The sequence below is a fragment of the Delphinus delphis genome, chromosome 15 (genome assembly GCF_949987515.2).
Source record: "Delphinus delphis chromosome 15, mDelDel1.2, whole genome shotgun sequence".
In the NCBI taxonomy this organism is placed as follows: Eukaryota; Metazoa; Chordata; class Mammalia; order Artiodactyla; family Delphinidae; genus Delphinus; species Delphinus delphis.
This window is the reverse complement of record NC_082697.1, coordinates 21702508-21714436: the sequence shown is the minus strand read 5'-3', so window position 1 is coordinate 21714436 and position 11929 is coordinate 21702508. Positions and strand designations below refer to the sequence as shown.

Genomic DNA, 11929 nt, shown 5'->3' with positions numbered 1-11929 from the left:
AGGGAAAATACCCAGCAGACATAATCAGTAAGCTTGGTTCTCTGAAAACACCTTCAAAATGAACAGACCTTTGGCAAGTTTTGACGAAGAAAAGGAAAAGCACTGATAGGCGATGGTGGGAATGAAAAAAGGGATACACTGACGATGCGGAGATTGCAAAGGGCAGGAGAAAACTACACAAAACTTCATAGCAATAAATTACCAATCTAGGTATAACAGATGACCTTTTATGAAACAACCCAAGCCCTTTTACAACAATAAACTCTGACAACAGCCCTGTGCCTTGGACAGGCAGTGTTCCTGTTATGTTTTCTAGAAGGAGAAGAGATGGAGAGGTGGACACCCAGCACAGGGCCCTGGCAAGCCACCCAGCTTTGTCTCAAAGGTCACGGCCATGGGAGCACGTGCACATTGACGGCACAGAACCACGCCACTCCCGCACTTCCAGCCATCGCCCGGAGCCCCCTACGTGGACGGCCAACCTTATTTATTTTTCCACTTGAAATGCCATAAGGGGTTTCACTTTATTTTTACTTCAAAAGCAGCACCATAAAAATTCTTGATGATTAGAGCTCCAGCTGTCTTAAGTTGTTTGTCAAGGGATCGGTTACTCAAATCTCCTACGGAGGGAAACAGTTTCAGGCGAGAAGCCATGGGAGCTGAGAAACGCAAATGTCTCATCTCTGAAAACTTTCAGACTCCCTCCTGTTCACCGCCTGGCCTGCCCCCTGCTCCCCCGCCCCCAATCCCACCATCTGCTCTCCAGAGAGCAGATCAAATTTTCAGCCTAAGGTACTGTGGCGCCAAGGCCTCAGCCCCTCCATGCTACCCGCTGCCCCCCACCAACTCAGAAATCCAACACCACGACCCAAAGGGACTGCAGCCACATAAAACCACAGAGGAAAGTTTATAAAGCTTTATTAAACATTTCAAACAGCTGTGCAACGAACACACCAGAAATAAAAGCTCCAGAATAGCAGTCCAAATGTTCCACAAGTGTGGCCCCGCAGTCCCGTCCCCTAGATGGACTGCCTCCAGTTCTGTCCTCTGCCTGGCCCACCTCCCTCCCCCTTCAGGCAAGAGAAAGATGGATGGTTTAGACTGGAAGGACAACCATGCTGATCCCCAGCGGGCAGGGGCCAGGAGACAGTCTCATGTGCCAACACTTTTACTGAAGCGCAGAAAAAGAAAAAAGCAAGTGACAGTCACAAAGTCTTCCCGTGTATTCTTCGTAACGTATACAGTCTATACGCGCAGGACCGGAGAAGCTCCTGGCATGAGGACGATGGCCACCGCTCCCCTCTGTCTCGTCTGAACCACCTCGGAGTCCAGTGTGCTGGTCACTCTGCAATCCCCATACTAAATACCAACTGTAGCGGCCCCTACAAGCTAGCTATTGCTACACCTCAAAATCACAACACGTTCGATAAAGCTTCTTTAAAAAGGATTTACACATGTACTTGTACACGTACGTATACACACACGCGCACGCACGGCACACCACACCAAAAAATATCCAAACGCCTATCAGGGGATCGTGGCTGTTATGCAACACACAAGTACTCTCCCATTCACTCGGCTGGGGACTGCTAGATCTACGTAAACACACCACACATCAATCCTGCAGAGCATGCATGGGAGACAAAATGAGGCCCCCTCCTTGCGACAGTTGAGACAGGCAGGAGGAAGGGCAGAGGAAGCGAAGCTGGGCTGCTGAGCAGGAGCCCAGACCCCCAGGTGAAAGAGCAACATGTATCTGTTACTTCTTCCTTCAAAATGACGTGGGGAAAATACTGAAGATTTGTGGACAGCAGTCAAGACACAATTCTGTCTAGCCCGCTGGCCAGGGAAGAAGAATGAAAAAGCGAGGCTCTCGGGCATCAGCAATCTCTTTATATTCGAGATAAGTGCAAAACTGAGCCCTGTCTTGGACAGGTGCTCCCCAAAAAAGGAAAGGGCTAAAGAGAACTAACAGGAAGCCAAGAGAGGGACGGAGGAGTCAGTAACACTCTGACAAGGAAGGGTCACAGAGGTGACAATGAGACTGGCATTTTATCTGCCCGGATCATGCTGGGGCAGTTGACCAGGATGGGTGCAGGCTCCTCGTGGGAATGAGGCGAGGGGGGTGGCCATCCTGCCAGTCAGGGGCCAAGATGGGGACAGAACACACACAACCACGAGACCACCCACGACTACAGGACTCTACGATAAAAGCACCGGTCAGTGCTATTATTCACATTATAAGGATAAAACGTCACAGGCCAGAAAGGCGCCATCAGGAATGTGGCCCCCACAGGGCCGCGGGATTTGAAACTCCAATGCTTTATGACCTATGTCAATGCCTCCCCTCCCGTCTTCTGCTTCCTTGGAAAGCTAACTGGGCTGGCTGTTAGGTGCCCACAACGCCGGGGTCGTGTGCCGATTCCGGAAGCGGGGAATCGGAGCAGTGGTACAGGAAACAGTTTCCCCAGCAGCTATAGCAGATGAGGAACAGGGCTGCCAGGAAAACCAAGGCACAAATTGTGCAAGGCTTCCGTTCCAGGAGGAAGCTGAGCAGGTAGAAGCCCATGAACATGGAGTGGCTGAACCACAGGGCGGGGTTGAGGGGCTTGGGGATGAGGAGGACGGGCAGCAGCCACTGGAGGCAATACATGATCTCTGCTGGACAGGGCCTTCGCCAAGGCCACCGGGCACCGCTGCAGGAACCGACCTAATGGGAGCCAGCGGGCGCGGGCGGCTGCCCTCTGCTTTCTTCAACCCTCGCTCTCCAGGAGCTGAGCCGCTGTGGTCTCTGGCTGTCAGCCCGGGATCACCAAGGCAGCAGGGATCCTGAAGAGAAAAGTCAACACAACAGACAAACAGACACGAAACAGACAGACAGACAAAAAAAAAAAAAAAAAAAAACAGGAACAGAATGTATACTTATTTGGAAAAATGGATCATGGTTAACAACAGCAAATGTGAATGCCCTTTCCTCCCTGCCCACCCATGGAAGTCTACTCCTCTCCAAGTCACCCTTTCCAGAAGCATCCTGGGTGTCTCCCCTTCTTGGGGCTAGGCCAGAGGGCTCTAGGCAGGTCCGGCACAGTGGCCTGGCTTTGCCTGGGCCCTGCCCAGCAGAGATCATGTATCGCCTCCTGGGGCTGCGGCCCGTCCTCAAGGGACCCAGACCTCACAATACCGCCCTGTGGTTGCCACCGGACGGCCATGGGCTCCATGCTGTGACCCCTGAGGAATAAGAAAAGGATTCTGTATCTAGTATCTCTCACAGCAGGTGCTCAGTGGAGAGTTAAAGTAGTTAGTGGCGCACTGCCGGCGGGAGATTGCCGGCAATGGATCCTTGCAAGCTCTGGGAAGGCGCCGCGGCAGCATCACCGAATATTTTGTTTTAAGATGGCAGCCTAGAATGAGCTTGCCTTTTTCAAATAATCCGGCGTCATTTTATTAAAATCGGCCAACTTCTTCGAAAGTCAATGTAGGGGGAAAAAAATCACCATGCTACTTAGTCCAAACTGACCTCTCTGGGTTGCCTTGTGCTCTCCATCTGCTGCCGGCACTGTATAGAACTTGACTTCTATGAGCTTTTAATCAAAATTAATTTTCTATTCACATAGGGGCAAATGCCAGCTGGCCCCTGTGCCAGGCAGTTTGCTGGAGAGAAGTGGTGCTCTCGAGCAGCGGGCCACCGGTGCGCCAGGGCCGCGCTCGCAGACCGCATTCCGGTCTTCGGGCCGCGCCAAGAATCGGAGCGGCAGCAGCCACGACCCTCTGGCGGCGGTAGCAAAACCCTCCTCCAAGCTCCAGACGCCCAGCGCAACGGGTACAAAGAACCTCGCTGGCTGAGGAAGACCTACCAGCGCCTGGGGGGTAGGGGAGCAGAGGTTGAATTACCCGCCTAGCAGAAAACTATCCCAGAGCGCATTCAGACCACTTCTTTGGAGAGCTCATCCCATCCCTTCCGTGCATACAAAGGCGCCATCCCTCCTACAGGGTAGACACCCGATGACTATCGCTTTTGCACCTAGGGCTCAGTGCCCTGGCTCGGCTCCCTACAGCTGCCACGGCTGTAGATCTAGCAACCGTAAGAAGCGGGATGCGGGCATCAGGGAAAGGTTCCGCGCTCAGAGGCTCTCGCAAAGCAGAGGACGTGGTCTTCTAATACATCGAATATTAGAAAAAGAGTGCTGAGCGGGGGGGCCTGTGAAGCCAAGGCTTCTGGAAGGGGCACCTGTTTTTGCTCCGCGGGGCAGATGATCCCTCTCTAAATTAGGTCCCTCTGCTTTTCCATCCTTGCCCAGGTGTGATCTGGCGTGGCACCGGACACTGGGCTCGAATTTGCAGGCCCGGGCTTGGAGAGATGGGCTCCGCTACTAAGGGGTGCGCACCCGTACTCTTACCCTATGCGCTAACTCAGAGTTGCATTTCCCCTCCATTTTACATTAAAATTCAAACGCGGGCACAGCGGAATCTTCTGGAAAGGGGCTAAGATGAACTCAGGAGGCGGGGGTCGGTGTGGAAAGAACAGATGGATTATTTTTTTTCCTCTCCTGACGAATGAGGAGCGCCCCCGGCCACCCCTCCTCACGGACCCCCCCCCAAGCGCGCATGCGCACTTGGGCGGTGGGCGGATACTTAAGGCGCGGCCACCGCGGCTGCGGCAGTGCGCCCAACAGCGGACTCCGAGAGGCGAACGGACCTCGGAACCGGCAGCACTCGCTCTCAACCACCCACCCACCACTCTCGGAACCATGGCAGCAGTGGCAGCAGCCTCGGCTGAACTGCTCATCATCGGCTGGTACATTTTCCGCGTGCTGCTGCAGGTAAGTGTGCCCGGGTGCTGGGTGGGAGAGGGTCGCGATGTGCGCCCCCTGAACCGGCAAGCCCGCGTCACAATTGCCGCATCCCGACCCGTCCTGTCCTGATTGCCGCGATCCCTGCCCACCCAAGTGCCGCGGCCGGCACCGCACGCCCCCGCCCATCCCCTGCGCCCTCCTCCTCGCGTAGACCCTTCCCAATGCGCCCGCCCGGGAACAAAGAGTTGGGGCGCGGCGGGCGCCAGCCGCGGACGATCGCCGAGGCTCTTAGCGACCAACGTGGTAAGAAAATACCGCTACGTGAGACTCGACCCCAGGAGGGAGGCGGGGCACTTCTGTTTTGCGAAAAGAGACTTTACCGCTCACACAGCGGAATTTTTCCGCCTTAAAAAAATTGCGCATTGCGGGGAAATTTTCCTTTAGAAAATATAGTACTTGCGGGGGTGGGACAAAAAATAAGTTAGAAAAAGGCACTTCTCAGGGGAAAAACAAAAACAGCACTCCGCAAACAAGATTATAACAAATCAGAAAAATTCGCGGGAAAAAATGAATTAGAGAAAATGCGCATTGCAGGAAGAATAAATCAGACAAAAGCACTTGGCAGAAAAAATGCATTAGATAAAAAGCGCCTTGCAGAAAAAATATTAGACAAAGGAGCTAACAAACTATGAATCGATAAGTGCGCTTTGAAGAAAACAATTAGAGGAAAAGGTTCTTTGCAGGAAAAATAGAACAGAAAAAAAGCGCTTCCGAAAAAGGACAGTTCGCTTTATTAAAAAAAAAAAATCAAATAGAGGCAAAGCGCTTTGTGTAAAAAGAAATAAATCAGAAGAAATTGCTTTGCCCATAAAATCATCTACCCTAAAAGCACCCCTTGCAGGAAGAATTCCCTGCTAAAGGAATCCTTTGCCAAAGGAATCGCATATTTCCTTCAAGGTGTTCCTGGAATGCTGCATTTACTGGGTAGGATTCGCTTTTCGAAATCCTCCAGGGACACAGCCCATTGCGAGAAGTGAGGTATACCTAAGTTGTGGGTCCAATCAGCTTGCGGCCATGCAGCCTTCAGCACAGTTGGAAAAGCTCCAGCTGCCCTGACTCGTGGACAAGCTGCGCCCGCACCCGCCTCTCCTCATTGGACAGGCGGGCGGGGCAGGGGGCGGGGCGGGGGCGGGCACGGCAGCACTACAGACACGCTGCGGGTGCTCGCCTCTAAGGGAAGGTCCTGGGTCTCTCTCTCTCTCCACAGGTGTTCAGGTACTCCCTGCAGAAGCTGGCGTACACCGTGTCGAGAACCGGACGGCACGTGCTGGGAGAGCGCCGCCAGCGGGCCCCCAACTGAGGCTCCAGCCCCCTCCCCTGGGCGGCCCTGTCACCAGGTGCTCCTGTGCAGTTCCACCAGCATGGGAGCCAGTGCCGCGCAGGAATGGGGCGTCCCCTGTGCCCTCTCGCCAGAGGAGCACTTGCCAAGGTCAGTGAGGGGCCGGTAGGCTCCCGGAGAAGCAGCACCGACAATGACGACAACACCAGATCCCTTCCCCACCCCTTTGCACCCATCCTACTGCGGGTGGCAGTAGAGGGAGGAGGGGGGAATGGGGGGAGCAGACCCCTGAGATCTGGGCACAGGCAACGCATTCAGATTTGGACCAAATCGGGACAGCGCCATCCCAGCCCCACAGCCCACGGCCATGCCAGCAGGCCGCACCACAGAGATCCAGACAACCACACCAGCCAGCAGAATGGACATTCCAACTTCACCAGCCGAAGCCCTGAATCTCCGTGCAGCAGACAAGTGACAACTGCGTGCCTGTGTGGCGGGGCTGGAGGGCAGAGGGTGAGGGAGGAGGGTTAAGAAACAGAGCGGGGCCCTCTCACTGTCCCTTGCCTACGGCATGTGCATTCCAGCCTTGCTGCCTTTGCTCCCTCAGTTCCTCTTTCGCCCCACTCCCACCCAAAAGAAATGTGTCACTCAATTTGGACCTACTGAACAAGAAAACGAATCCCATCTTTACCAAAACACCTTCTCCAAGCCCCCAACCCCTCACTGATCTTGCATCCCCCAGGTCTCACGCAATTGTGGTCAATATTGTGGTAATTGCTAATTGTAATGATTGTATAAGTGTGCATTAGTTGTGTCTCCCCGGCTAGATTGTAAGCTCCTGGAGGACAGGGACCGCCTCTACAAAAAAATTAAAAAAAGTACCTCCCCTGTCTCGCACAGTGTCCCAGGACCCTGCGGGGCGGTGGAGGCGCACCAAAAAGTTTTGTCTCCTGTGACTTCTTTTCCGGCTTCAACACATACTTCTAAGACTGGGCTGATGTGCACTGTACTTGGGAGAGGGATGGAGGAGAAGCAACAAAATGGGAATAAACCTTCACACACCCAGTTCCATCTCAACACTGTCCTGAGATAAAGGACCGCATGCCCGCACCACCACCCAAAGAAAAAGGTGGACATCTTCACTTGTGGTCTCGGAATAAGGGACCACTTATACCTGCCCAAAGGTGTGGGTGCCTTCAGTTTTCCTGGAATAAGGGGCTCTGGCAAGTAATCAGTGGGAAAGATGGAAGGAGGGAAAAGATAGGAGGGGGGAAAGTGGGACGAGCCCTCAAAACGGAGGTACTAGGGACCAAGAGGGTGATCAGGAATTCAGAACACAGTCTTATCTCCATCCAAGATCCCCAAGGAAATGAGCAGGGCGGGTGGGGGAGGGTGGGGGGGCACTGGTTTGGACAATGACTATGGGGTAAAAGGTGTGGTGTGGCACCTCCCCCACCCAGCTCATCCCTCCCAGCCCTATCACCTCTACCAGAACCACTACAAGGGCATCCTGCCAGGCCCGCCTACTTTCCCAAGGTCTCCTCCCCCACCCTCAGGAACCTCTCTCCAGCTCACTCTCCCCACTACTGGGTCCTCTGCTTCTCCCAGCACGAGCCTCCATATCCTTAAGCGTGCTTACCAGGTCCCGGGCCCTGGGCTCTCCCCTGCCATCATGCCACGGTGGTAGGGTGGGCTGCCTGCTCGGCTCCCAAGTTCTCTCTCCCACTCCTCAGTGAGTCAGGGCTTCTTTTACGTGGGGTCAGCTGACTGCTTCACCAAATGGCCCTGCCGCCTGTTCAGCCTTGTCTCTGGCTTTGTGTGCCCCTGTCACCACACACCTGTTCCTGGGTCAACATCCAGGGCGTGAGTTGGAGGGCTATAAATCTTTCTGCCACTTCCTCAAATCCCTTAGTCACAGTTGTCACAAACAATTCTGGAGCACAAAGGACCTCAATCTGTTGAGCCTGATGTTACCCGCCCCTGCGCTAGGGTCCTAGCGTTTCTCAGCCCAACCACTAGCACCTTTAGAGGCACCTATAACTTCAGTTCAAGATAAGAGAATTATGGAGGTGGAGGGTGTAGACCTCAATTCCAGTATTGGCTTTGCTATCAGTCAGCCCAGGGAACCTGGTCAGGTCACTCCTAGCCACCTTCGGTTCTCCTCTGTAAAAGGACTGCTAAGATCCAGTGAACCCCAACATACTAGAAACATTCTGCCATCAAAGTGGCAATCAGGACTCAATGGGACTAGGGTGCGGATGGGCGATCGGAGCCTCATCTTCCTCAGGCTGGGTGGTTCCAGCCCCTACTGTAGCCTATTGGTGGGGTAGGTCTCCTCTTGCCCCAGGGTGACTCAGCAGCAGGCAATGCCCACACCTCCCTTCTGAAGCCTGTATCTTGGCAAGCCTCAAGACTGGGAGTTTCTGTGGTTTTCCACACTAAATGCAGAGAACCATGAACATATTTCAACATGTGTTCTCAATAAAGGGTGCCCCTCCCCTCAGAGCCCTCAAGGGGTGTACCCACAGCCCCAATGCCCCAGATGCTCTAATCTCAGCCCAGTTATAAGGTAGCTGGGATCAGGGGGACAGGCTGCAGCAGCACTGAAGTGTCTGGCTGCTCTCGACACTGTAGGCCCCCTTTTAAAAGGCAGGAGGCTGCTGGCAGCCCCAGGGCTTTCCAGATGATCTTGGCAAAGCCCAACTGCAGGGCTTTCTCCATCCATCCATCAGCAGGGCTCTGAGTGTGGCATGATGAAATGACAGACTTCCAGGCAAGGGCTGCCCTGATGGGCTGCACCCGCATGGGTGGCTTGAATGTGCAATGTCCACTCCCCCCTTTCATGCCCCATCCAAACCCTCATGTTATGGCAGGAAACACAGTCCCCCAGAGAAGATGGAAGGAATGTGTTCACTTTCTATTCCTGTGCAATGCTTAGAAATCTAGTCCAAACACATCTTGTTTATAACATTTTTTCCAGAAGCAATACCATTAAAACATTTTATTCTGATAGAGAGCAACAAAAAGAGTTGAAAATGACTACAGTTTTGTTGCAAAGCCCTTAGTCCACAGGCCCCCCTTTTGCTTAAATTTTCTCTACCACATCCTCAAGACTTTGCCCCCACGAGGCCAAGGATCGAGCAGTTGAGTTATGAGGGAACTGGAATGGCTTTGTGAGACTCCAGCAACAGGCAAGACTCTTGGGACTAATGCCCCCAAAGGATGTTAGTTTCTTAGCCTAACCAGTTGAGGTTAAACCGCAGAGGGGTCTAGGTACCATGACTGTCGGAAGTGTGTGGTGCTATGTGACACTGTTACCTCTACCTGTGGAATATCTGGATTGCGAATGAAGGACAAGTTTCTTGAGCTTCCGCTGCAGGACAGCAACAGCTTATTGCATGTGGGTTGGGTAGGATTGGATGAGGGAGCAGGTGTGCTGTGAGTCATTTGCCAGACATTTATTTTCAAACTTCTATCTACTCAGAAGCCAGTACCCTACAGTGAGATTCTGAATTTGCAGTGAGTTTTCCCCCAGAGATTTAAACGTGCACATATATACAAAACATTAGTCTAACAACAGCCTCTTTTTCCCTGGAGACATCTGATTTCCTCTATATGCCCCAGAGACATGTCACCATCTTCTCTGGTTATGATCCTGCTTCCCCTCCGCCTCCTTTTCTCCCTCCCACGGGGCCCATTCCCCAGCAGGATCCAGATTCCAGAGCATTCCCAGAACAGGAAGTCAGAGAGGCAGGCAACACATGGTCCTTGGTATATCATACAGCGACAGGCTTGAAATGGAATGCATATGTTTCAAAGATAAGAGAACAACAACAGAAAAAGACAGCCAAACCCAGCCTTCCAGATTCCTCTTTGAAACAACATGTTACAGATAAAAGGTTAAACTGTTTTTGGCAGCAATTCTAACAAGACCAATTTCAGATACGGAAGTGATCTGGTCACTGGAAACCGACCAGGGCTCGGCAATCTTTCAACAGATTCGCTGACATTAATTAGTCTCTGATTTAAAACAAACAAACAAACAAACAAGATCTAACACTTGGCATTAGCACTTAAGCTGGAACGTGTGTGTGTGTGTGTGTGTGTGTGTGTGTGTGTGTGTCTCCTGGCTTTAGTGTTGCCGTCCAGAAGGCTGAGGGGATGGCTGTACCATGTCAAGCAGGGCAAACAGAAGCTGTCCCCAAAACACCAGTTCCCTGAAAGGGATAAAACATGATCCGAACCTATAAACAGAAAGGCCGTTTCTTTCCCAGGACAGACCCCAGTCTGCCCCAACATTTAGCGTTGAAAAGGGACACGGAGGCCTGGAAGGAAATTAAATAAGGTGTGGAAGAGGGAAGGAAAAAGCAACTGTCCCCCATCCCCCATTCTTCTCTCCAGGCCATTAGTGTGCCAGGCAACCCATTCCTTCAGCTGCCCTTGAGGGCCACTCCCCACATATACTGTAGGAAAGGGAATGGGTGTCCGGACTTGGTGTAAAATTAGAGAGAGTAAGAAGCACCCGCGACCCAAAGCAGAGCGTCAACCTATCACCCCAGACACCAAGGCGGGGACCCGGGGAGGGAGACCCTTTTCTCTCCTCTCCCCCACGCCCCTTCTGGTTTAAAAAAAAAAAAAAAAGGTAACTTAAGTGGTGGGGACAGAGTGACAGGCATCTCAGAAGCTGGGCCCCCTGCCACGTGCACCGGGGCCGGAGAGAAGGTTGTCGCACCCCCAGCCCCAAGCTCCCCAGCTCTGCCTGCCCCATCCCACAAGCAGACAGGCGAGTGATGACCTTGGAGGCCTGAACGAGAACCCAGGAGTCCAGTGCCCTGCCCTCGGGCCACGAAGAGACCCCCAAGGCCCAGGCTGGGGGGCCAAACAGGGCAATCACGTGACACTGGACAGGGGCGGCCCTCAGGGTGCGCGGAAGGAAAACCCCAGAGAGGGACCGGACGACGCCTAAGGTGACCCCGAAGGGACAACATGGCGGCGCGGCCGCATTAAGGGCCTCTCATCCCGCCCCCAAGAGGCCGACGCCACGGTACCTGCGAGCCCTGCCATGGCGCCGCCGCCACCGCTGACGCCTTCGTAGCCGCAGCCTGCCACCACCTCAACTCGCCTCCGACGCCGCAGGAAGCAGGGGAGACGCCCCCTTCGTCTTCTAGTCGAGCCGACCGAGGACCCCTTCTGGGGTCGGGCTGCCTACGGCAGATGCCTGATAATACGACCTAAATTGGGGGGGTCTTCTATGCCCGATATCCTCCTAACGTGTGCCACAGATGACCATTTGAAGACTTTTTGCTAATGTGTTCAGAAATCTGGGGGTTCTGAAGTCTTCAAATCCGAAGAATTTTTGATCAGGCGCATCCAGGACAGCTCCGAATCACGCCCCCCCGCCTTGGTCCCCTCATACATATGCAGTGGATTGTGATCTTTACACATTTAGAGCAGAGGGGGCGTATCCTAGTCTCTGTAGGTGAACGATTGTTCGCTTTGGTCCTCGTGGATGACCCGTGTAATCTCTGAAAACGTTCCCGTGGCTCAAAGTCCGCCTCCTCCCTGGCCCCTTTACCAAGGCCAAAGATCAGGAGCGGAAATATTCCGGCTCAGAATTTAGGATTTGACTTGGGTCAGGACCTGACTCTTCTTGCCCTGTACTTTAGGCGAGCCACTTGCCCACCCCGACTGTTAGCTTCCCCGAATCTGATGAAATGCCTACTTCACAGGGTTGTTATAGGGATTAAATGAGTCAATGTATCTATTTATTAGCTAAATAAGCACATTCCTTGAGCGC

General features: G+C 53.3%; 2 protein-coding genes across 4 annotated transcripts; one reads left to right on the top strand and one right to left on the bottom strand.

The window, feature by feature from the left end:
- Positions 1-905: 905 nt before the first annotated feature.
- Positions 906-11454, bottom strand: BLCAP (BLCAP apoptosis inducing factor). The gene is made up of 2 exons (XM_060030812.1): positions 11181-11454; positions 906-2829 (listed from the first exon to the last, which is right to left on the bottom strand). The coding sequence occupies exon 2, from the start codon at positions 2651-2653 to the stop codon at positions 2390-2392; it is 264 nt and encodes an 87-aa protein (XP_059886795.1). The 5' UTR covers positions 2654-2829; positions 11181-11454; the 3' UTR covers positions 906-2389.
- Positions 4638-7072, top strand: NNAT (neuronatin). Of its 3 annotated transcripts, none has more exons than XM_060032722.1 (3): positions 4638-4820; positions 5751-5826; positions 6061-7072. In XM_060032722.1, the coding sequence occupies exons 1-3, from the start codon at positions 4749-4751 to the stop codon at positions 6288-6290; spliced, it is 378 nt and encodes a 125-aa protein (XP_059888705.1). In that variant the 5' UTR covers positions 4638-4748; the 3' UTR covers positions 6291-7072. The 3 variants fall into 3 exon arrangements, with proteins under 3 accessions (XP_059888705.1, XP_059888703.1, XP_059888704.1); XM_060032720.2 differs by having other exon boundaries at positions 5751-5831; positions 6061-6295; XM_060032721.2 differs by lacking the exon at positions 5751-5826 and having other exon boundaries at positions 6061-6295.
- Positions 11455-11929: the final 475 nt, after the last annotated feature.

Bases quoted from the DNA above. Each gene is read 5' to 3' on its own strand.
- BLCAP (XM_060030812.1), bottom strand. From the start codon at position 2,653: ATGTATTGCCTCCAGTGGCTGCTGCCCGTCCTCCTCATCCCCAAGCCC.
- NNAT (XM_060032722.1), top strand. From the start codon at position 4,749: ATGGCAGCAGTGGCAGCAGCCTCGGCTGAACTGCTCATCATCGGCTGG. The intron at 4,821-5,750 runs GTAAGTGTGCCC...ATTTCCTTCAAG, and splicing joins TTTTCCGCGTGCTGCTGCAG to GTGTTCCTGGAATGCTGCAT. The intron at 5,827-6,060 runs GTGAGGTATACC...CTCTCTCCACAG, and splicing joins GACACAGCCCATTGCGAGAA to GTGTTCAGGTACTCCCTGCA.